Here is a 25,000-nt window from a genome sequence, read left to right on the forward strand (position 1 = left end):
TAGCTAATTAAAAACAGAGAGAGAGAGAGAGAGTGAGAGAGAGAGAGAGAGAGAGTGAGAGAGAGAGAGAGAGAGAGAGAGAGAGAGAGAGAGAGAGAGAGAGAGAGAGAGAGAGAGAGAGAGAGGAGAGAGAGAGAGGAGAGAGAGAGAGAGAGAGAGAGAGAGAGAGAGAGAGAGAGTGAGAGAGAGAAAATAAGAGAGAGAGAGAGTGAGAGAGAGAAAATAAGAGAGAGAGAGAGAGAGAGAGAGGAGAGAGAGAGAGAGAGAGAGAGTCAGCTTAACTTTATGATCTGGCTGTGACATAAAAGTTCACTTTATCAATCAGGAAGCATTAAATGTTAAAAGCAGTTAATAATTTAGTTTTCGTTTGTGCATCATGGGCAGCTCAGCACAATGAAGTAAAGCTCTTAAGGAGATGAAGTCAGGCAGCTTTTATGCAGCTGAACATTAAAACTAAACACACCGTTGTTCATCATCTTTTTGCTTGACTTCTGCCCCCTGCTGGCTCACTGTACCAACACTCTTCTGTTAACTCGAAAGACTCCCAGAACGCACTGATGGAGATTAGAGTTACATTTATTACTCTAGAAATTACAAACATTTATTCTGTTACTTTCTCTGTAATTATTACATACTTTAGACTCAATACTCTAAAATCAATGACTTTATTATAAACCATGCTGTGCACCTTATTGGACAGTAGATGGCGCGATTTGAGATACTGCTCTTATAAACATTAGGGTGCTTTAAAACCCTGTAAAATCCTGACTCGGATATCAGGCACATACTTTTATCTTTTACTGTAATTTACCGTCTAAATCCTTCATGTCAAGACAATAATATTTATCCCCTTTTACTTTCCTGGAAGGCTGAACATTCTTATGAATAATAAATCTAATAAAGTGCATATACGGAGTATTTAACAGTATAAAACAATATATAAACGAGGTCTTTAGAAACACAGTATGAGGTCATTTGAATCCAAATACAAAATTAGATCGTTTACTCATAATTAATTAATAAATATTATTATATATTATTGCTGTAAAGAAAATATTTTAATTAAATAAACCTCAATTTATCTCATGTATTTACAAGTTGTTTTTTAGGCATACACACCTATTATACAACTGTAAACAAAATGTATCTGTTCAGTTTTATGTCCAGGTCCAGTTATATAACATCTAACTGGATGGTGGACAAATTTTACTTAAATTTGATAAAAACAAACAAACAAATAAATAAATAAATAGAAAGATATAAAGTGTAAAGAGATACAGGTGGTATCAAAAGGTTTGGAGACTGATGGTGTAGCTGGCTGTTGTTCTGACCCACGTGCGTTCCCACGTATGTCTTTTCGTCGTGGACATGTGACGTGTGACATACAGCAACACTGGGACAAGTCGTTCGAGGTGTTTCGAGCGGCACACGCGGTTCAAGAGCAGGAGAACTTTCCGGAAGACGACGAGAGATCAGCAAGACCGTTTGGCAACTCGTGCATTATGATCGTCGGAGAACGATCCACACGATCTCACTTCCACACCCACCCTAATCACCTGATTCAGCTCCTGCGCTTTGGCTTTACCCTCTACCTAAAGATGAAGATCCAGATCACCAGTTTGTCACTGTTACGAAGATCCGGTGTGAATTGCAGAAGTTGTAGGATGCGTTTTGAGAAGAAGACTTCCAGGACATGTTCCAGGAGAACACTGGGTCACTGTTTAACTATATAAGGAGACTATTTTGAAGGTGATCGTGTGGAAACGCAGATATATAAAGTACTTTCTTAAGAAACAGAGCGAATCACCAAACTTTATGATACCACCTCGTATGTTTGCTGAAATCCTTTATGCTCGAGGATAAATGATCCCATACATTCATCTTCAACCAGAGAATCTCAGAGCAGATATGACAGGAACGTATCAGTCAGTACTTCTGCTTGAGTGCTGAGAAACTTACTAAAGTCATTACCTTCAGCTAGTGATGGTATAAATGCCATTGCAGTCCATTACATCAAACTGATCATATTCCATTCTGTGTGTGTGTGTGTGTGTGTGTGTGTGTGTGTGTGTGTGTGTGTGTGTGTACCTGTGATCTGAGCTGTTCTACTGTTGATGATCCATTTTAGGCAACACTTCATAAAGTAATGACATAAGGGGCGGGGTTTAGTGAGTTTGTCTCCGCCTCCACTCTCCTGCTCATCAGCATCAGAGAGCAAAACTCCACCCACATGCTTCTGTCCTGCAGTCTGGAGGAATCGAAGGAGACAGAAGGATAGATAGATAGATAGATAGATAGATAGATAGATAGATAGATAGATAGATAGATAGATAGATAGATAGATAGATAGATAGATAGATAGATAGATAGATAGATAGACAGACAGACAGACAGACAGTTAGATAGATAGATAGATAGATAGATAGATAGATAGATAGATAGATAGATAGATAGATAGATAGATAGATAGATAGATAGAAAGAGAACTTATTTGAAAAACACAAACACACACACACTCTTTCTTTGTAAATATGAGATTTCACTCAGAGAACAGAAGTGTGTGCTGTGTGTCCTTGACTCGTTCGTCTCTTTTTTATCACGGTCCATCTCACTATCTCTCCATCGTGGAGTCTCTCTGGCTCTTTTCCCAGAGCTGAATCTTTATAAAAAGAGCCAGAGAGAGGTCAGAGTGACTTCACCTTCAGCACAGGATACACACAAACACACTTCTTTCATCAGTAAATTCCACATGCTATAAAAAAGAACAAAAACACACAGTCCAAATAATAAAAACATCTGGAGTGTTAATAAAGCTGAGAGACACCGATACACACTGCATTAATGTCTCTCAGCTTTATTAACACTCCAGATGTTTTTATTATTTGGACAGTCTATAATAGACATCTGTCTGCCTTTGTTCTTTTTTTTTTGATAAACAAATAATGCTAATAATACTGTTACAACACAAAATCACACCATACACAAATAACACACGGTTCATTATCAGGTGCACACTTGTCAAGTTCGGAATTAAAAAAACCTTGAGACCGAAAACCAACAGCAGCTTGAAGAGAAAAATATCAGCGATCATATATTATATTATAATATATAAATATCCTTAGCTTATCATTTAATGTCGTTACAGGAGCAGGCATGAAGATTAGCATGAAGAAGACGTATAAAGTTCACCTGTATTTGCAGCTCTCTGTTTTCTCTTCTTCCCTTTTCCATTTTCTGCAGTTCAGTTGTTCACCAGCTGTCACCTTCCTATGTTTTAGGGGAGTGACAAGAGAGAGAAAGTGAGAGTAAGGAGGAAGGACACAGTGAGTGTGAGAGAGAGAGAGAGAGAGAGAGAGAGAGAGAGAGAGAGAGAGAGAGGGAGAGATGACATGAAAACGTATAGGGACCACATCACGTCTCAAAATGCTGACACTGGAGACTCCTTCCAGAAATGTTCGCCCACAAAACACATAACTACAAACATTTGGCTCTGTGATGATGCAACCTCAATGGCTGAGATGTTGGACTTCTGGTCAGAAGGTCATGAGTTGTAATCCCAGTGACACCAAGCTGCCCTTAACCCTCTATTGTGCATATCTGTAAATGAGATCATTGTAAGTTGCTCTGTATAAAGATGAATGTATTCTATGTTCATGTGTTTCGTCTCTCAACATATATATAAATATATCACCCCTCCAGGTGAGTCCAACATAATAATGACCCCAAACTCACCAACAAGATGACAACTACCTTGCTGAGAAGGCTGAAGGTGATGGAGTGGCCAAGTATGTCTCCAGACTTCAACCCTATTGAGCTCCTGTGGAAGCACCATGTGTGTAACATCCAGCAGCTCCGTGACGTCATTATGGAGGAGTGGAAAAGTATCCCAGCAACAACCTGTGCAGCTCTGGTGAATTCCATGCCCAGGAGGATTAAAGCAGTGTGAGATAACAATGTGCTCACACAAAATAGTGACAATTTGGACACAGTTTTGACATGTTCACTGAGGGTGTACTCACTTTTGTTGACAGTTATTTAGACAATAATGGCTGTATGTTGGGTTATTTTTAGAGGAGAGAGAATCTGAACTGCTATACAAGCTGCACACTGACTCCTCTAAAATATATCCAAGTTTCATTTCTATAGTTTGAGAAGATACTTAAATGGTTGCTGAAATCTGAGGGGTATACTCATGTTTGTGAGATCTGTTATACAGAGAAGAAACAGTCGTCTGGAGTGATATCTATCATGGAAGAACCTGCCCAGTCACCACACATCAATCCTACTGAACTGCTCTGGGATGAACTGGATCACAAGAAATGAATCGTGCTACAATAGGATTTTAGGTAGGTTTAATAAAAATAATGTGGAACATCTGGACTTCAGGCTGTGACATTACCGAGTTTGCTGCATAGTAACAAAAGGAACATCCTTTGTCTCTTAAACATCATAATCACTCAGTGGTTCCACACGTTTCACAGGAACCGTATTTATTATCATTTCAAAAAGATTTTGGAGGTTCCATTGTCTCTCTTCCATAATTCTGGGGTAAATATCAGAAGAGTAAAATTGTGGAACATTATTGTCTTCTGACAGAAAGCATTCATGGTCTTCTCCAGTCATTTGCAGCTATCAGATGGAGCATTTCCCTAAAAATTTCTCAATCAATCAGTTTTATATGACAGACAGATCGATAGCCTCCTGAGCAGGACCACGATGTCCCCCGTCTAGTGTTTCTAAGCCAGAGAATCGGTAAGAGGAGATGTGTGAAACCCCGGAGCCGCCCTAAATTTAGGCCTGAAATGCAGCACAAGACATTAGGAAAGAGTTGTGGATATTTTCCCAGGTCACCTTAGATAATGAGACAAAGAAAAAGAAAGATCAGCTGATCGTAGCATCCCTGAAGCGCTGTGATGTGATGGCCGAGTGGTTAAGGTGTTGGATTCAAATCGTTGTGTTTTGTTTTGAGCTAAATTTCTGCTTCCACAACTCCACCAGATCCTCGTTCATGGTGTTTGAGTTCTGTTCGAGTTCAATGTGTAATTGATTTGTTGTACCATTTAGCAAACCAGATGTTAATCCTGAACCCCTAGAACACTTTCACATGCTGATTCTTACGAAACCACGTAGGAGCCACGACCAAAGCGTTTTTTTCACGTTTCTGAAATCACCAACTCCTGCAGAATCTGTGTTCAGACCGCGTGTGTGTTATGTGGATGGAGCACTAATACATTCGGTTCGGCTGGTGTGGGTTCGAGTCTCACAAGTGTATTTTCTGTTTCACTCCACGAAAATTGCCCCCCATTCTTATCGCACTTTGGTTGCTTTTTTGCAAGAGTTGTGTTTCTCTTCTTTTTCTCTTCTTATCAATTAACAAAAGAGTGAAATAACCAGATGATCACCACTTCGTGTTTTCTGATCAGAACACTACTAATTAAAAATCTTATCACGCTGCGTGTTGCCATGTGGCGCCGTGGCTTAGTTGGTTAAAGCGCCTGTCTAGTAAACAGGAGATCCTGGGTTCGAATCCCAGCGGTGCCTTTTATCTAAAATTATTTCATTTATATTACCAACTCTCTCGTTCACTCTATTATTAACAATTCGATTACATTTAAATTAGATATAGATTATTGATAATACTATTTCTATAATATCACTGCATTAAGTAGATCGGTCTCACTACATACACAGACCACATGTATGTACTATATGTTTTGTGAGAACACCAAATATAAACCTTTTTACGGAATTCCTTTTTAATACACCTCACTTCAGTTCGTGAAAAGACATTCACAACAAAATAAGAGTTTAATCTCTCGTGTTGATTGTTGTGTTGCCTATGAAGATGTGTATGTGGATATAGGATTGTTTATTTCATCATTAATCACGGTAGTTTGTTTAGAATGTTAAAGTGCATAACGAAGAGAGTGGAATATTGTTGTAATGTGTTTTTCTATGTAAAAAAATTAAAAAGCTTGTTGGCAGCGGTGGGATTCGAACCCACGCCTCCAGAGAGACTGGAGCCTAAATCCAGCGCCTTAGACCGCTCGGCCACGCTACCATGCAAACTCAGCTGCTATAATCCCTTTACATAATATTATATAATAATATTTTTACTTAAGCATTTATATGTTGAACTTTTTAGCGGTTTTAATCGTCACTGTGAATTTTGATCTTAGCCTCTAGCTAACTCCACAAGAAAAATGTGCTATCATCAGCTGCTTCTGTAGAACGTGCGCATTTATATGCAGTTCTCACATGTGACCACTAGACGGCAGTGTTGTATAAAACTACATGTTTATGTAGCTATTGGTGTGTTTAATTCTGGTTGAGGTTTAAATCGTATTTTAATATTTTTTTAAACATAAAGCGAATAAATGAACTGTATTTATATTTATACTGAAGCACTTGAAAAACACGACCTATCTGGGAACGTTTTAGTTTCAAACAATCAATTTAATGTTAGTTGAAATATATCGCGCGTCGTCTCTTTATTCATTTTTTTAATACTTTTTATATTTTGTGATATTTTGTGTGTGTAATCCAATTGGATTGAAATAACAAGTTTATATTAAAGTTTCTATGTGGTGCGTTAACGGATTAGATCGATTTTTAATCAGGCGCATATGAGAGCTACCCAAGGGGTCCTACAGATACCGGAAGTGCAGGATTATAAACACTGTGTGTTGTAGCTGTAGCGTAGCCGCGTAATGCCTTCATTATTACACATTCTATTAGTTTGATATTTATACATAAATTATGCCGGTTTTCCGAAATAATTTATGTCGGATTTTGTGAAAATCTAGTTAGGGAAATATTCTGCTCCTGTGTGGTGTTTGTGGAAACAGGAATTAGTGATTTTTGGGGAGATTTTTGCGAGAAAATGATTTCGCAGGTGTTTATTTTGTCATCAAAAGGCGACAATCTGATCTACAAAGACTGTATCCTGATCCTCAGGGGGGGTTTGGGGGGTTGTGCGGGTTGTAGAAGATTAATAAGAACTCAATATGATGATAGAAGTTGAATCTAATGTACTGTGTGTGTGTGTGTGTGTGTGTGTGTGTGTGTGTGTGTGTGTGAGAGAGAGGTGTGCATGTGTAAGATAATGTTAATAGTATTATATATTCACGTGTTTACACACATATATAACGTTTTATTTATCATTCACTCTTCATCAGGTCGTGTAGAGCAGATTTACTCCAAGACTCAGACCTTTTTCTTATACACACAAAACACAAATAGAGAGGACAGAGGGGAGAAACATAATATAAATCATAATAATGATGCAGAAAGTATAAAAAGAAAGCTAGATCCCACTGAGAATTTCACATATGACACTATCAGCACACTGACAGTAATGTATGTGAGAGATGAAAGATAATAAGAGCATATTTATAGCGACACAGTGACACGTGCTATTTAAAGGTCATTATTGACTTTACCAGAGCTGAGAGATTTAAAATCTTTCTCATGAATTATCTTTTATAATTTTTTCTAGATCACACTTATAACCCAGAGACAAACAAAATATCACATAGACTCTAGAATTGGGCTAGGAGATTTTTTTTAATTTATTATTTCACATTTACACTTTAAGAAGATTTTTACATTTTGTTTTAAATTAAGGTATAAAAATGTTGACGCACTCGTCCAATTATTAAGAAACGGCATTGTCCGAGCTCACGACTGTGCACCTGATTACCTGCTCATGTGCAAGAGCATTCTCTTCACGTCTCTTCACGTCTCGTAGTCACACTTTTCAGCTGTACATGAGCCTCATGGTTACAAAAAACAAAATCGTGAATCGATTATGAATTAAACGAGATTTCAATTGAATTTTTTTGCCGTATCGCCCAACCCCTAATCCACAACAACCTACAGACTGCTCTTACACATAATTCTCTATTTCAGAAATAAATCTTGTGTATAAATCTAAATCTGTGTGTGTGTGTGTGTGTGGGTCTTTGGTCAGGGTGAGTTGCTATAAACAGTCAGGGATGTGTTAATAAACATACACAATGTGTGTATTGTTTTTGTTTGTGTATTTGCTTGACTCTCGTTCAGTCCGTGGTGAAGTTGAAAAAGACTCCATGAGCACGTTTTATGAGCTGGTGTCTTCTCTGAGTGGAGATCAGCCCTGTGTGGTCATGGTGGGTTTGTATTGGATTGTTATTGTGTGTATGTTCGTTCTGACGGATGATGCAGCAGACGATGCTGTTGTGTGTCTCTGTGCTCTGTAGAGTCACAAAGGAGTGAACTTCATTCACATCCGGAACGCTGGACTTTACTGGGTCGTGTCTACGAGGACGGATCTTTCTCCTTTCACCGCTGTCGAGTTTCTTAACAGGTGTAGTGAAGAAACGCTTTGTGTTCACCTCCACGCTTTTCACTGTGACGTCACGGTGCCTCTGTGTGACGCGTGCTTTGATGATGTGACGTGTGTTTTCCCGTGCAGGCTCGCCTCTCTGATTAAGGATTACTGCGGCAGCGTTTGTGAGAAAACCGTGCGCATGAACTTCGCTCTGATCTACGAGCTTCTGGACGAGATGGTGGTGAGTCGTACACACACTTTCCTGTTTTGTTGTAAATAGCATTAATTATTAATTAGTCTGATCCAAACGTACGTTGAAGCTGTAACTGAGTGTAAAAAGTGACGAGGAGCATTGAGTTATTTGTTTGTTTTCTTTCTCAGGATTATGGTTACATTCAGACAACCTCCATGGACATCCTGAAGAATTTTATACAGACGGAGCCGGTGGCCTCCAAACCTTTCAGTCTGTTCGACCTCAGCAACATCGCTCTCGTAAGAACTTATAATCCAGATAATACACACTCACTGTGTAAATCTTAGTTGTAATTAAGTGGGTTAAAGGTGTGTGTGTGTGTGTGTATGTTTGTGTGTGTGTGTGTGTGTGTGTGTGTGTATGTGTGTGTTGGTTGGTTGCAGTTTGGAGCAGAGACACAGCAGAGTAAAGTTGCTCCCAGCACCGCTGCTGCTCGACCCATCATGACTTCTCACAGTGGAGAGGTGCTTCATCCATCTACTCACTCATCCATCTACTCACTCATCCATCTACTCACTCATCCATCTACTCACTCATCCATCTACTTACTCTCTCACTCTCTCACTCACACATCCATCTACTCACTCTCTCACTCACACATTTATCTACTCACTCATCCATCTACTCACTCATCCATCTACTCACTCATCCATCTACTCACTCATCCATCTACTTACTCTCTCACTCTCTCACCACACATCCATCTACTCACTCATCCATCTACTTACTCTCTCACTCTCTCACTCACACATCCATCTACTCACTCTCTCACTCACACATCCATCTACTCACTCTCTCACTCACACATCCATCTACTCACTCATCCATCTACTCACTCTCACTCTCTCACACATCCATCTACTCTCTCACTCACACATCCATCTACTCACTCATCCATCTACTCACTCTCTCACTCACACATCCATCTACTCACTCATCCATCTACTCACTCTCTCACTCACACATCCATCTACTCACTCTCTCACTCATCCATCTACTCACTCTCTCACTCACACATTCATCTACTTACTCTCTCACGCTCTCACTCACACATTCATCTACTCACTCTCTCTCTCTCACTCACATTCATCTACTTACTCTCTCACTCTCTCACTCACTCATCCATCTACTCACTCTTCACTCACACATTCATCTACTCACTCATCCATCTACTCACTCTCTTACTCTCTCACTCACTTATCCATCTACTCACTCATCCATCTACTCACTCTCTCACTCACACATCCATCTACTCACTCTCTCACTCACTCATCCTCACACTCACTCATCCATCTACTTACTCTCTCACCTCTCACTCACACATTCATCTACTCACTCTCACTCTCTCACCCACTCATCCATCTACTCACTCATCCATCTATTTACTCTTTCACTCACACATTCATCTACTCACTCATCCATCTACTCACTTATCCATCTACTCACTCTCTCACCACACATCCATCTACTCACCTCTCACTCTCTCACCACTCATCCATCCACTCACTCATCCATCTACTTACTCTCTCTCACTCACACATTCATCTACTCACTCTCTTACTCACTCATCCATCCACTCACTCTCTCACTCACTCATCCATCTACTCACTCTCTCACCTCTCACTCTCTCACTCACATCCATCTACTCACTCTCTCACTCACACATCCATCTACTCAATCTCTCACTCTCTCACTCACTCATCCATCCACTCACTCATCCATCTACTTACTCTCTCACTCTCTCACTCACATTCATCTACTCACCTCTCACCACTCATCCATCTACTCACTCTCTCACCACTCATCCATCTACTCACTCTCTCACCTCACTCACTCATCCATCTACTCACTCATCCATCTACTTACTCTTTCACTCACACATTCATCTACTCACTCATCCATCTACTCACTCTCACTCTCTCACTCACTCATCCATCTACTCACTCATCCATCTACTTACTCTTTTACTCACTCATCCATCTACTCATCCATCTACTTACTCTCTCACTCACACATCCATCTACTCACTCTCTCACTCTCTCACTCACTCATCCATCTTTCACTCATTCACTCACTTACTCATCGATTCAGTTGTTTATTCAGTCATTTGTTCCAGTTCATCCAGTTTCTAATTCATTTATTATTTAATATACTGATATATGTTAATGTTATATATTACATTTAGTCATCATCCCCCACCCCCTGTGTGTGTGTGTGTGTGTGTGTGTGTGTGTGTGTGTGTGTGTGTGTGTGTGTGTGTGTGTGTTTTGCAGGGAAGTAAGAATGAGATCTTTGTGGATGTGGTGGAGAGACTCTCAGTGGTTATTGGCTCTAATGTGAGTGCTTCAGTTTTTATTGTGTATAAAACCATGACAGTAAAGTTTCAGTTTCTACAATTACCAATAATTTACACACACACACACACACACACACACACACACACACACACACACACACAGACTGTTCATGATATTAAACTGACAGTAACAGCATGAGACTATTATCACTGAGACAAAAACCTGTGTGTGTGTGTGTGTGTGTGTGTGTGTGTGTGTGTGTGTGTGTTTGTTTGTAGGGGGTTGTGATGAAAGCAGATGTGGAGGGAGAGATCAGAGTAAAGTGTTATCTTCCATCATGTTCAGGTACAATAATGCTGATAAACCCTGATATTAGAATCAAAAATAGACCTTAATATCCTTGTTTTGTATGAAATCGGCTGAAACAATTCCTGTGTGTGTGTGTGTGTGTGTGTGTGTGTGTGTGTGTGTGTTTGCTTGACTTCACCTCCCCTCAATTGGCGCGAATCTTTAAATGTGTGTTGTGTAGAGATGAGGATCGGCCTGAATGAGGAGTTCAGCATTGGGAAGTCTCAGCTCAGAGGTGAGAGCAGTCACTATTAACATTACAATCAATCAGAAAGAGCTTTAAAATACCATAAATACTACAGTAAAATACCATAAATACTACAGTAAAATACCATAAATACTACACTAAAAATACCATAAATACTACAGTAAAATACCATAAATACTACAGTAAAATACCTTAAATACTACACTAAATATACCATAAATACTACAGGATATATAACATAAATACTACAGTAAAATACCTTAAATACTACACTAAATATACCATAAATACTACAGGATATATAACATAAATACTACAGTAAAATACCTTAAATACTACACTAAAAATACAATAAATACTACACTAAATATACCATAAATACTACACCATCCACACTACACCAACACTACTTCACCATCTTCATCAACACTGACACTCTCTTTCTTTCTCTCTCTTTTTCCCTCTGTCAGGTTACGGAGCGGCCGTGCGAGTGGATGAGTGCAGTTTTCACCAGGCCGTGAACCTCGACGAGTTTGATACATACAGGATTTTAAAGATTTGCCCCAGCCAAGGGGAGGTAAAGTCAAGCAAACACAAACACACACACACACACACTGTTTTGAACGGAGTCTGTGTATATTAATGATTACATTGTGATTGTACATAAAGTCTGTGTGTGTGTGTGTGTGTGTGTGTGTGTGCACGCACTTTAGCAAACCCTGATGCAGTACCAGCTGAGCGATGAGCTGCCGTGTCCTCCTCCGTTCCGTCTTTTCCCCACTGTGGAGAAGGATTATGGGAGCAGGTACAACATTCCTCATAACAACACAACACAACACACAAACATCGCACACAGGTGTGTGTTAAAGGTGTGTGTATACCAGGATGATGATGGTGAGAGAATTTTGTGATGAATGTCTGCGTAGCATCAAATATTTGGATGTAATTGGATGAGGTTCTCACACAGACTGAGCAGTGAAATGAATAATGAATTGAATATTCTCCATCTCTTTGCTCAGGTTGTTGATTTTCCTCAAACTGCGCTGTGATTTACCGCCAAAAAGGTGCGTGTGTGTGTGTGTGTGTGGGTGTGGGTGTGTGTGTGTTTGGTCATATATGCTCACAGTTCCACTCTAATCATCTCCTGTATTTCGTGTGTATTGATTTTTCTATCACGCTCAGGTTTATATATGTTTGTGTTGCAGCGCTGCTATAAACGTTTCAGTGACACTTCCTGTGCCCAAGGGTTCTCTCAGGTACGCGGAAATGAGGAAAGACCTCACAGCTTCATATAATTACATTTTTCATTGTAAAAAAATTATAATATTAAAGTCTCTCTCTCTCTTTCTCTCTCTCTCTCTCTCTCTCTCTCAGTCTCTCTCAGGAGTTGAGTAGTCCTGACCAGACGGCTGAGCTTCGACCCAAACACAAATCCATTGCGTGGGAAATCCCACGATTCCCTGGAGGAGCTCAGCTCTCAGCTCTCTTTAAGGTGAGCTTTATATCTTTATTCCACACACAAACACACACACAAACACACACACACACACACACACACACACTCCAGCATATACACCAGTTAATACAGATTTTAATGTTTGCGTGACCTTGTGAGGTTGCCAGATTGGCACTAAACAAAAGTTCTAAATCTAAGTCACATCCACCATGCATCACTTCTCAAACTCATACACTCCTCTGTCCTTCCATTCGTTTATCCTTCGACCTTCCCTTTTCGTTCTTTCAGCCAATTTTTATCTCTCCTTCCTTTTTTCTATCTGTCCCTTTATTTCTTACATTCCTCCCTTTTTAATCCTTTCTTCTATATTTTATTTTCTTCTTCCCTTCTTCTTTCCTTCTTTCATTTTTATTCTTTCCTGCGTTCTTTCTTCCTTTTATCTTTCCTTCTTGTTCACAAGTCTTAAACAGCCATTTTTTAATTCTCAGGTAACACGATCCTAATCACTAGCTCTCATTACTATAGGAAGTGGTAACTAGGCTCTGGGTTACTGATCAGAAGGTCAGGGGTTCAAACCCCACTATTTCCAGTCTGCCACTCTTGGGCTTTTTGGGCTGAACCCACGCTCTGACCACAGCTTTTTAACATCACTGGAAAGTACAAAGAAAGTATTTCACTGTGCTATGATGTATATGTGACATGTTAAATCCTTTTTATTTATATATATAATCATAACTGTTCCTGTAGGTGGAGGTTCCCTGTCTTAGCTCCGCCTCTCTCCAGGAGGTGGGGCCTGTCAGCATGAGCTTCGAGCTTCCCAAACACACGTGTACAGGGCTACAGCTCCGATTTGTACGTCTGTCTCCAAACCAGCAGGGTCCATCTCATCGCTGGGTTCGCTACGTCACACACTCCGAATCCTACACTATACGCATCTGAAGAATACACACGCACAGAAATATATATATACTGTATATTGTTCTCATAAAATTGTCTCACTATGGTAACACTGAAGGCTCCTGTTTGTGATGATGATTATATACATGTACATATCTTTTATTTGTTTTTTTATTTTGCTGTATTCTGCTTGTAATTTTCTTTGTAAAGAATATGTATGAATTAAAATTATTATTGACAGTAATGTATTTGTGCTGCCGTTTCACACACACACACACACACACACACACACACACACACACACACACACACCATGTGCTGTAAAGAAACGATTATGGCGCCCCCTAGCGGAAAGAAGACGCGGTCATGATTAATTATAAAAGGCAGCACATAGACACCAAGTAAATCCTTGGTGTCAGTAAAAGTTTTTATTGCTCTAATTTAGATCACATTTAGAAATAGTTCAGTTTAATGCATTAGCAGAGCGTTTTTTCACAAATGGACAATGTCTCAAAACGACTTTAGTGAGATAAGGCGGTAATAAAATAATGTATAAGTTTGTTATTTATAATTGTAAGTTTGTCCAGCGGCGACTGTGGCAAGGAAAAGCTCCCTGAGATAGTGATGGTGATGATGAAAATGAAAGATAAACAATAATTATATAATAAACACTATTACAACATACTAATAACATTTATTATACTGTTAATCCGGGTTGCCAGATTGATGCACTCACAGGACACAGCTGGATCAACATTTACAGCATTTGGCAGACGCCCTTATTTCTCTTTGATCTCATTCATACATCTTAAAAGCTCTTCGGTTGAGGGTCTTGCTCAGAGGATGGGATCTTCAGACCCATAGCCCAGTGCCTTAACCACTAAGTTATTACCACCTGAAGGTTCTGGTTTACTATAAATCCACAGAAATGGAACAGTTTCTACTACGGATTAAGATCAGAGTATCTGGGGAAAAATCCAAATCCAATGTCGGTGGAACAAATCCGGATGCTGATTTTCTTTCTCTATTTAATTCTAGCTCGTATGCAAATAAGCTCTATAGTTACCTTATTAGTGCGCTGATGTGATTGGTTAGTGGCCTGACAGTCAGGCGTAGTGGGCGTGTCCGGGGTTTAGGTGTAGAACCTCTGCTCGCGCGCTGCGTGTGTAATGAGAGCGGGACTCCGTGACGGGAGTGACTTCTACTGTCTGTGGGCAAACTCGCGCGCGCACGCGTGTGAGTGAGTGTGTGAGTGAGTGTGTGAGTGAGAGTGTGAGTGAGTGAGTGCGTGTTGATTCACTGTTTTCTCTCAGGAGGTCATGGCCGAGGCGGCGCAGCTCCAGCCGCTGGACCCAGACCCGGATTTCGAGCCGTTCTGCCGTCCGAGGTCGTGCACCTGGCCGCTGCCCAGACCCGAGTCTTCTCCTCCTGTGGCTGCGGGAGCGGAGGCTGAGCAGCGGGACCTGGACTTCATGGGCGGCTTGAGCTTGGCTCTGCTGGAGGAGGTGGAGACGGAGACTGAGGAGAGGAAAGCTCACGACTTCAGGAGCAACGAGGCGCGGCGGCAGCAGGAGCAGCACCCGCCACTGGCGCGCGCTCAGGTGCAACAGGTGCCGCAGCAGCAGCAGCAGCAGCAGCAGCATCATCAGGTGCACGTGCAACCTCTTTCCTCTTCATCCTCTACCTCATCCTCGTCCTCCACATCATCCTCCTCCTCGTCGTCTTCGGCGGCGGCGTCTGCACAGCGGAAGAGCAGCTCGTGCCGGAGGAACGCGTGGGGGAACATGTCGTACGCAGACCTGATCACGCAGGCGATCGAGAGCTCACCTGAGAGACGCCTGACCCTCGCGCAGATCTACGAGTGGATGGTGAAGAGCGTCCCTTACTTCAAGGACAAGGGGGACAGCAACAGCTCAGCCGGCTGGAAGGTAAACACACACACACACACACACACACACACACACACACACACACAGAGGGATGCAAACAAACCGCGCTCATCAGCAAAAAGGTCCTGTATTTACTTTACTGAAATCAGACACAGTTTCTCAAACTTCTTAAACTCTGTTGAACTTTGAATCCAGAACCAAACTCCAGCAGCGCACGTGCACAAAACTCTAAAGAATGCAGTAATTTTATTTTTGTATTTTTTATTTTATTAAAAAACACATGCACGGAAAAGAGAACCAAAGAATCCCTAAAAGTTTCTTGGTAAAAATGTTTCAGAAAACAGAACCTTCATAACAACAATAGAGCAGCGGTGTGGAGTGTGAAGATGGAGCTCATGCCCAGTGTGCAGCAGAGGGTGTGTGAGAATGAAAACGATATGTTCTGTGATCAGAATGCTGCTCCCCGTGCTTTTATTCACTCGAATTAAAAGTGTGAAGTGATGAGAGGTGTTTGATCTCCACACACACACACACACACACCTGAGCAGGTCAGAAAGCCAGTCTCATGCAGGGTTTGGTGATTTCCCAGCTCGGACCCATGACTAATCCTGATCATAATCACTGTGATGAGTTATGCAGCGTCTGCGTGGGGAAATCACCTGAGTTTACATATTCAGTGTAATTCATTAACAGCAGTTTAATTCCTTTATTTTAAGTGATAATGAACTGAGCTTTAGATGTTTTCATGCCACATGTGGACTTGGGCTTCAATTTCAGTGCAAAGAACTACTTTTTACAATGTGCAATGAATGTCACTTTGTACTTTTTATCTGTTTCTAGTTACATTTAATGTGCAGAGGAAAAAAAGAAAACAGTTCTCTAAACCTTCTTTCCCTTACACGCCTTTCTCACTGTTTTTTTCTCGAATAAGAACCAAACACAGCTCGATGGTTTTGTTGCATTGAAACCACAGAAAAAAACCCATAAAGTTTCTCAGTGCTGAAGACCAAAAACTTTACATTGACACAGAGAGACTCCTTCTAGCACCCTGACCAGTCCACCCTGCTGTGGGATGAGGTTCATTTAACTGCTGAGGTTTTCACTTATTTGTCCACTGAGCAACGGTGAAGGAGCTAAATGAATCTCTCAGATACATCATGGTCTCATCCCACTGTCTTGTTCCTCTGTCTCATCCCTGCATCCTGATTGGTCCAGCGAGATGTTGCAGAAACAGAAGCCTCGTGTCCTATTGCTTCAGGGTATAGAGTCAAAGGTCATGGTTTAAACGTTTTTTGAATGATAGATCATTCATCACACACACACACACACACACACACACACACACACACACACACATATCCAGAAGCTGAACGGAAGTGTGAGGTTATTTAAGGTGACATGAAAATGTCCTGACACTGGCAGAAGGTGCAGCACTGTTTCACTCTGAGTAATGCAGGAAAAGAAGGTGAAGTGTGTGTGTGTGTGTGTGTGTGTGTGTACAGGTTTCGGTGAGTGAGTCATTCTTGTGCAGCTTAACATTAACCTGAAACATTCTTAATTCAAACTCCATTCTGAAGTGAACATATTTAGGTGTGTGTGTGTGTGTGTGTGTCTGTGTGTGTGTGTGTCTGTGTGTGTGTGTGTTTTGTTGAACATTCGTATGTGTGGTAATGAAATATCAAAACCTTCATGACATCATGATGGTCACACCTGCTTTGCATCTTGCGGCTGTTTTTGGAAATCTGGCTGTGTGTGTGTGTGTGTGTGTGTGTGTGTGTGTGTGTGTGTGTGTGTGCGTGTGTGTGTGTGTGTTTTCATCTTCTTACTGTACAGTATATGCATATATTATTGGCACTTTTATTTTCTTTCTTTCTTTTTCTCTCTCGGTAGTTTGCATGTTGAACTGTGGTCTCTGTGCTCAGCGGATGAATCTCATAATTCTTTGAAGTTTGCAGCACTTTACCTCTCACCAATCTTTAAGGCTGAACACACACACGCACACACACACACACACACACACACACACACACACACACACACAGAATGTATGTGAATTTGAGGACAGATGTTTGCAGTTGTTTGTGGAGTCAAACTGGGGCTGTGTGTGTGTGTGCGTGTGTGTGCGTGTGTGTGTGTGCGTGTGTGTGCGCGTGTGTGTGAGTGTGTGTGCATGTATGTAAGTGTGTGGCAGAGGTGTATATGAATATATGAATATGTGTGTGTGTATATATATATGTGTGTGTGTGTATGTGTGTGTGTGTGTGAGAGCATGGTCACAGATAATCAAATATTAAATCACAGTGGCAAGTGTGTCTGTGTGTGTGTGTGTGTGTGTGTGTGTGTGTGTGTGTGTGTGTGTGTGTGTGTGTGTGTGTGTGTGTGTAACTGATGAAGACAGTGCAGATGCAGTCCACCATCCAGGTGTGACACGAGGGGGTGTGGCCGAGGGGGCGTGGCCGAAGGGGTAAAGTACTAACATAAAGAAAGTCATTTAAGTGTGTTTATCGTAATAAACTTTAAAGAAGGGCTTTTGAGCGCTTAGAGTTGTATTACGTTTTCTTGGTTTTACAGTTAATTAGTAAATAAATGAAATAATCACGTGATTGAGGGGCCGTGTTTCTGACGGAGTCTCCTGGACGTTCCTGCAGAAGAACATCGCTGCATCTCTGACACCATCTAAAAAATCGGTTTATAGAGATCGGTATCAGTGCAGCGCTCGCGGTTTCTCTGCTGATGATCTGCACGGTCCATCTGCATGCAGGTGTGCAGTGTGTAATTAGCATGGTGCAGATGTGCAGAGGGATCAAAGCGTCACACACTCAGCTGTGTAAAAGGCACGTGGAACACAAGCATTTTCTCAGAAATCGTTTGATATCAGAAGTAAAAAATCCCCAGTCAAAAATGTCAAGAGGAAGTTACGTGAGTTGAGTCGATGTGGAGCAGTCAGCAGTCTTCACTCGCTCGTCATGTAGCTTTGCACTGTCAGCTACACACAGGCGCGTGCGCACACACACACACACACACACACACGTGTAACCATTTGCTCCTTAGATTCCATTAAACAGAGCTTATTGACTGATTGATTGATTCATTAATTGATTGATTTTAATTACAGTCGTGTCACATCACGGTTTAACAGCTTTTTTTCAACCTTGTGGGCGTGTCCTGCTGGTTGCAATTTATTTGCAATTGCAATTTATGCAATTTATATCGCAATTTATTTGCGATAAATTGCGATATACGGCGGTTCCGTGTGGGTGTGATGGGCTTCTTACGGGTTCCTGTATGCAGAAGAGGGAATGCAGATTTCATCCACGTGTGTGTTCCGTCACTCTATAATGCAGCGTCGTGCAGAAGGTCGATCACTCTGAAGAAGCACATGTCAATCGTCACCTTTCTTAGTTAGTTGCTGCTCTCTGATAGGATAAAAAGCTGAATGGTGGGTGGGGTTTATTTGGGTATTTTGATAAATTGCTGTGATGTATTGTCCACTAACAGCAGCTTCATTAGATTCTAGCTTCAGAGTTTGGGAAGTGTCCTCAGATGTCCTAGATATGAATCTGTATTTAAGTTGAGACTCGTGGACATCCTGAGGAACATTTCATCCCTTGCTAATCTATAGTCTATAGGCTTGCATTACTTGTTCCCTACATTGACGTAGACGATCTGTAGATGTGACGCGACCCACATGATGGACTGCATTCAGAGTAAAGGTTCGTTATGGACAATTCTTATGTGTAAAATACATCCTGAACTTTCGCCAGCGCCGCTTTAGAAGCAGCTAAAGCTCTCGGAGCTGGATGGGAATTCACCTTGTGCTCCATTCTGTTATAAATAGTGACACTCATTAGAGAAGCAGTGTTTTTGGAGTCTTTCTTTGAAAGGAGGAAACTGAAGCGGACTTTTTGAGCGATCGGGGATAATAATGGGGTAACAATGTGTGTGTGTGTGTGTGTGTGTGTGTGTGTGTGTGTGTGTGTGTGTATAGGTGTATGTTATTTTTATTCAGTGGAGCCTTGAGCTGTTTGACTGGATGACCTGTGGTTCACATGTTTACGGGAATCCCGCCTTGGGATCGGGATAAAGCCGGAATAAACACACAGACTGCCGTTACAGCGGCGTTTCCCAGCATACAGTTCAGCGTGAACTCGAGGTAGAGGAAGAGGAACAGTGTGTAAAGGCAGAGGTCATGAAGGTGTTGTCGGATGTTTATCAGATTTATAAAGATTTGAATTCTGAGAGTTGAACATGTTTCTCAGCAAGAGGAAGACAAATCCACTTGAGCTGCATGCACAAGGTGTGTCTTTGGAGACATGTCCTCAGTGGTGTGTTCTCAGCGGTGTGTCTTTTCACACGTGTCTTCTGTGGTTGGTCTTTAGAGACATGTGGCTTTATAGGCGTGTCTTTAGAGATATATCCTTAAAGGCCTGTCTTTACAGGCGTATCTTTATAGGCTTGACTTAATAGGCATGTCTTCATACACATGTTTTTAGAGACATGTCCTTAAGAGGATTGTCTTTAGAGATATATCCATAGAGATGTATCTTTAGAGCTAGAGAGATCTTCAGAGCAATATCCTTAAAGGTTTGTCTTTGGAGCAAGGTCAATGGAAGTGCATCATTAGAGGCGTGTCTTTAAAGGTGTCTTTAGAGACGTGTCTTCAGAGGCGTCTTTCGAGGTGTGTCTTCAAAGGTGTCTTTAGAGGCATTTCTTCTAAAGCATCTTTAGAGATGTGTCTTTAGAGGTGTGTCTTCAGAGGTGTGTCTTTAGAGGCGTGTCTTTAGAGGCGTGTCTTCAGAGGTGAGTCTTCAAACATGTGTCTTTAGAGGTGTGCATGGGACGTTGTTTTTATCCAAATGGATAAATGTGCACTCCTGAACATCACACCTGTAGCTGTTTCTTCCCAAAACAGTTCCCTCGATGTCTGAAGCACACAGTTGTTCTCTGTGCCCTGCTGTATGTTTTTTTTTCAATTCAGGAACTAAGAATCCCAAACACTGTTCCAGCATGAATGTCCTGTCCTGTACCTCCTCAACCCTGATAAAGTGCTTTGGGTTGAACTCAAGACTTCTTGAACATATGAACATCAGTGTTTGATCTCATTAATGCTCTTGTGGCAGAATGAATCCTCTCAGCCGTGCTCCATAAGTGAGAGGAAAGTCTTTACAGAAGCATGGAGCTGATTAGAACAGGAAAGAGAGAAATACATGATGTTCTATAAGGGGTAAGGGTGTGATGGTAAGGGTTATAAATCCTGATTGGTACAATAGTGATATTATTTACAGTATGTCTAAAACCACGGCGATGTAAAATTCTCATCATGTGGCCCAGACGAGCTTCCTCCTCAGTCCTGGTTCTCACCTGCACTTCAGAACTGAACCAGCCTGTGCTGGTGTTGGGTATAAAATGGTGTTGCCTGATTAAATTGTAATCTGATGAATAATACCCTGATTTTGTGAGTAATCAGCTCTTGTTTAAGTTGTGAATTGTTTGTTTTTATTGTTTAATGAAGTGAATATCCGATGCGGAAACTAAACCCGCTGGATACCGAAGGAATGAGTCACACGCAGCACACTAACGAAGGCATGTCTGAGTGTGTGTGTGTGTGTGAGATAAACACACACGCTCTTGCCCGTTGTTGGAGGTTCAGACAGACAGACAGGTGAGACAGACAGAGTGATGTGTAATGACAGACGTGTCTCAGGCGGAAAGCACGTGTCTGGGTGTGGTGTTTAATCGTCGCTCGTCCTTTTCTCTGTGCCTTCTCCTGAATAGAAAACGAAACGGGTCGGACCCCCCCGTGACCGGGTCAGACTCGTGTGTTTACGGATCTGAACTCCACGCCTCAGATTTTCAGAGCGCTTGTCACCACTTTCTTGCCTCTGAAGCTTCAAAAGAGGAGAAACATGAATATTTTTAGGCCTCGCTTTAAAAGTTAAGTGCACTCGCTATGGGACACAATAACAGGAGGAAGAGGGGAGAAGTGGGGAGAATGTCGGAGAGGAAAACGTCACACATCCTCCATTCCTGAGTCCTGTGCTCACATCCCTCCCTCCAGACCGGGATTGTCTTCTTCTTAGGAAATTGTTCTGACGTCACGGAGAACCACCTCTTCCACCATCGGCCTGATTAAACTTATTACCACTCTAGACTCAGTTTTTACTGAGAATCGCGATGCCCTTAGTGTCAGAATGTGGTCATCGTGTAAACCATGAATAGAAGTGGTGTTAAGTCAATGTGAATTACATTTTTACCTGAAATATTTGAAATGAAAGATGAATAAATTGTTCGAGTTCTTCCTGATGCTTAGGTGTGTAAGTCTTATTCCTGCTGCATACCGGCTTTTCTATCCGTGAGTGTGTTTAATTTTGTGCGTGAGTCTCTCTTTTGTGTGTGTAGAATGTACGATTGAGTCGAACATCCAGCTCGCCTCATCGTCCCCGAGCCAACTGAGAAAAAATCACGCAAATAAAGAGAAGATAATCGATCGAGTGGATGATTCTGCATCGCCAACCAGGAAACACGAAGCCGTGTGGAGTTCAGAACGTTTTTCTTTATTATAATATAGGATAAAAAACATCAGTTCATTATAAAATAAGGAAAAAAACCTCTGTCACGCTGTCCTAGTGAACTGTTCGACTGCAACGTGACAAAGTTGCAGTGATTATCACAACCTCAGGGCTTGATGATAAGTCCTCTTCTTGCAGTTATGAGTTGAATTGTTGTGCTTTTTAGCCATTTAAATTTACATCCAGTGTAATGGAACATTTATTTATCTATGTTTCCACACTGTCACCTTCAAAATAATTCCCACACAGCAATACAGATCGCAGCGTTCGTCTGGAACGTGTCCTGGAAATCTTCTTTTCGAAGTGTGTGAAGCGCACATGGCACCCGAAACACATCGAATGACTTGTTGCAGTGGCGCCGTATGTTAAACATATGTCACGTCAAACATGTGGAAGATTTGCCCAATTTTACCCAGAATTTGCCGTTTGTTCTGACTCGCTGTCTGTGATGAAATCGCAGACGTGGTCAGAATATCACCAGCTGCACAGCTCCTGACGTACACAGGAAGATGTCTATTGGCACGTTGACTTATGAAGGTCGGTGCTCCCTGTGACTGTGTGAAGCTTTTATGCTGCCATTTGTCGTGTGTTACAAAACTAGTCATGATTTCTTTTATACCATTTTGTATGGGTATATATATATATATATATATATATATATATATATATATATATATATGTGTGTGCAAAAAGCTTCTGAGAAGGAACACAGCATTCCAGCTGTTTTTAGGTCTTTCTCTTTTTCTCTCATTTCACCACTCATCCTCACATCTTCCTCCTTTTCAACACATCCCTTTTTATTTTAATATTTAAAAGAGAAATATTGGATTTTTCAGGCCATGTCCAGCGGCACTCCAGTCGAACCTTTGGGCTCAGGGTTATTTTTATTTCTGCACTTTTCCTGTGAAAACAGAGCGGCTCGTCTGCCACAATGAGCGATGATGTGTTTCCTGCTAAGTGACTGGAAAATACACACCGTGTGTTAACAACCTCCTCCCTCCCTCCCTCCCTCCCTCCCTCACACACACACACACACACACACACACACACACACACACACACACACACACACACACACACACACACACACACACACACACACACACACACACAGAGGTAACTGAAACGAGTAGCAGAGAGTTTAAGGAGGAAAGCAGCTTCAGTGTTTTAATAGACCACCAATAACTGTTTCATACACTGTTATAGTGCATCTGTATTACCCATAATGCACCTTAGTGACACGTCTGCTGTCAATATCTTAATTCTAACATATAGGGGACAATATCTATAGCACTTTTAATACTTTATTTATGTAATAAATACAATCATTTTCCCTCTTTTTGTTTTTGCTTTTTGTTTTATTAGCCGTAAGAGAGAAAATAGAGAGAGACGGTGAAGGGAGGGGCGTTTACAGCTGCTAGAACGTGAGCCATAACAGGAACGAAGTCGTTTCAAAGGCAGTAAACATAATTATAAATGGATAAAAAAAATTTTGTTGCTCTTTTTATAATAATAATATACAATAAAACAAGTCATTGTTAGATTCCTGTGTTGTGGTCGACGACGAGGGTGAAAAAAAAACGAATGATAGAAAAACAGGGGAGGAGAAAGGGAGGAGTGTTTTCTTTTACTATACCACACACACACACACACACACACACACACACACACACACATGCATACATACATACATACACACACACACACACGTGCACCTCTCTAGGGCTTTTACTCAGAGCACGACTTCCTGTACCATACACATGCACGTGTGGACACAAAACCATAACACACACACACACACACACACACACACACACACACTATATCGGTTAGTTTCCCAAGGGCCCATGCTCTTTTTGTCTCTCTGATTTAATAATTATTTTTATTATTTACATTAATAGTAATTATCATTGTAGTAATAGTAATTATATTATATTGTGTGTCTGTGTGTGACCCCAGATCTCACACATTAACACACAAACACCCAGACACACCCGCACACACATACATACACACACATACACACAGGTCAAACAGCCACAAGGTGGGTTTAACATTCACTTAAGTTTATTATATTTCCATAACTGTATTTAAAACCACACCTCACTCACACTCACACACACACACACACACACACACACACACACACACACACACACACACACACACACACACTATATTGGTTAGTTTCCCATGGGTCCATGCTCTCTCTGTCTCTCTCTGTCTCTTTTCCTCTCTCTCTCACACACACTTACAGCCTGAGGGTAATTCAGGGTCTTTTACCCTCAGGGGGGTCTGAAAACTCATCCCTGGTGTCAGTGTTTTTCTCACTGATGTGTGTAAAACCGTTGGCACACGTGCAGAGCGTTAAACTGTTTGTCTTTGTCTTTGTTACCCTGGAACGCCGTGCATCCCAGAAAGTGGCAGAAAAGACAACTAATATTTCACATCTTACAGTGTAAAAAAATCACACAGGTCGAGAACTGAGCCCTGAGGAACACCGACACCCAAAACACAGAACGCCCGAAAAAACAGAACACCCGAAACACAGAACACCCGAAACACAGAACACCCGAAACACTGAACACCGAAACACTGAACACCAAACACAGAACACCGAAACACAGAACACCGAAACACAGAACACCCGAAACACAGAACACCTGAAACACAGAACACCTGAAACACAGAACACCCGAAACACAGAACACCTGAAACACAGAACACCTGAAACACTCAAAACACCCTAAACGTTAGACACCCGAAATGCAA

At 41.3% G+C, this 25,000-nt stretch overlaps 3 protein-coding genes and 2 non-coding genes across 5 annotated transcripts in view; 3 read left to right on the top strand and 2 right to left on the bottom strand.

The window, feature by feature from the left end:
• The window catches only part of kcnip3b (Kv channel interacting protein 3b, calsenilin), a 12,433-nt gene extending 9,143 nt beyond the window's left edge, over positions 1 to 3,290 (bottom strand). Inside the window, exons 1-2 of the mRNA XM_046860914.1 lie at positions 3,190 to 3,290; positions 2,089 to 2,248 (exon numbers count right to left, since the gene is read on the bottom strand). Of these exons, the coding sequence (XP_046716870.1) occupies positions 2,089 to 2,248; positions 3,190 to 3,231 (202 nt within the window). The 5' untranslated portion in view covers positions 3,232 to 3,290. The remainder of the gene's footprint in view (positions 1 to 2,088; positions 2,249 to 3,189) is intronic.
• A 2,177-nt stretch (positions 3,291 to 5,467) lies between these two features.
• Positions 5,468 to 5,541, top strand: trnat-agu. Its single transcript has one exon. It is a non-coding gene; the product is annotated as a tRNA-Thr (tRNA).
• Positions 5,542 to 5,979: 438 nt separating this feature from the next.
• Positions 5,980 to 6,061, bottom strand: trnal-uag. The gene has a single exon. It is a non-coding gene; the product is annotated as a tRNA-Leu (tRNA).
• Positions 6,062 to 6,651: 590 nt separating this feature from the next.
• ap4m1 (adaptor related protein complex 4 subunit mu 1) lies at positions 6,652 to 14,014 on the top strand. The gene is made up of 15 exons (XM_046860912.1): positions 6,652 to 6,941; positions 8,065 to 8,150; positions 8,241 to 8,347; positions 8,456 to 8,552; positions 8,693 to 8,803; positions 8,948 to 9,028; positions 10,838 to 10,900; positions 11,140 to 11,206; positions 11,391 to 11,444; positions 11,888 to 11,994; positions 12,131 to 12,222; positions 12,437 to 12,481; positions 12,623 to 12,673; positions 12,792 to 12,909; positions 13,621 to 14,014. Exons 1-15 carry the CDS (start codon positions 6,884 to 6,886, stop codon positions 13,810 to 13,812), a joined length of 1,329 nt encoding a protein of 442 aa, XP_046716868.1. The 5' UTR covers positions 6,652 to 6,883; the 3' UTR covers positions 13,813 to 14,014.
• A 506-nt stretch (positions 14,015 to 14,520) lies between these two features.
• foxo1b (forkhead box O1 b) overlaps positions 14,521 to 25,000 on the top strand; it is a 23,814-nt gene continuing 13,334 nt past the window's right edge. Inside the window, exon 1 of the mRNA XM_046860911.1 lies at positions 14,521 to 15,698. Coding sequence (XP_046716867.1) covers positions 15,090 to 15,698 — 609 coding nt within the window. The 5' untranslated portion in view covers positions 14,521 to 15,089. The remainder of the gene's footprint in view (positions 15,699 to 25,000) is intronic.

Source organism: Silurus meridionalis, chromosome 11 (assembly GCF_014805685.1).
Source record: "Silurus meridionalis isolate SWU-2019-XX chromosome 11, ASM1480568v1, whole genome shotgun sequence".
NCBI lineage: Eukaryota > Metazoa > Chordata > Actinopteri > Siluriformes > Siluridae > Silurus > Silurus meridionalis.

Bases quoted from the DNA above. Each gene is read 5' to 3' on its own strand.
- ap4m1 (XM_046860912.1), top strand. From the start codon at position 6,884: ATGATTTCGCAGGTGTTTATTTTGTCATCAAAAGGCGACAATCTGATC. The intron at 11,445-11,887 runs GTGAGAGCAGTC...TCCCTCTGTCAG, and splicing joins TGGGAAGTCTCAGCTCAGAG to GTTACGGAGCGGCCGTGCGA. The intron at 12,223-12,436 runs GTACAACATTCC...CTCTTTGCTCAG, and splicing joins GAGAAGGATTATGGGAGCAG to GTTGTTGATTTTCCTCAAAC.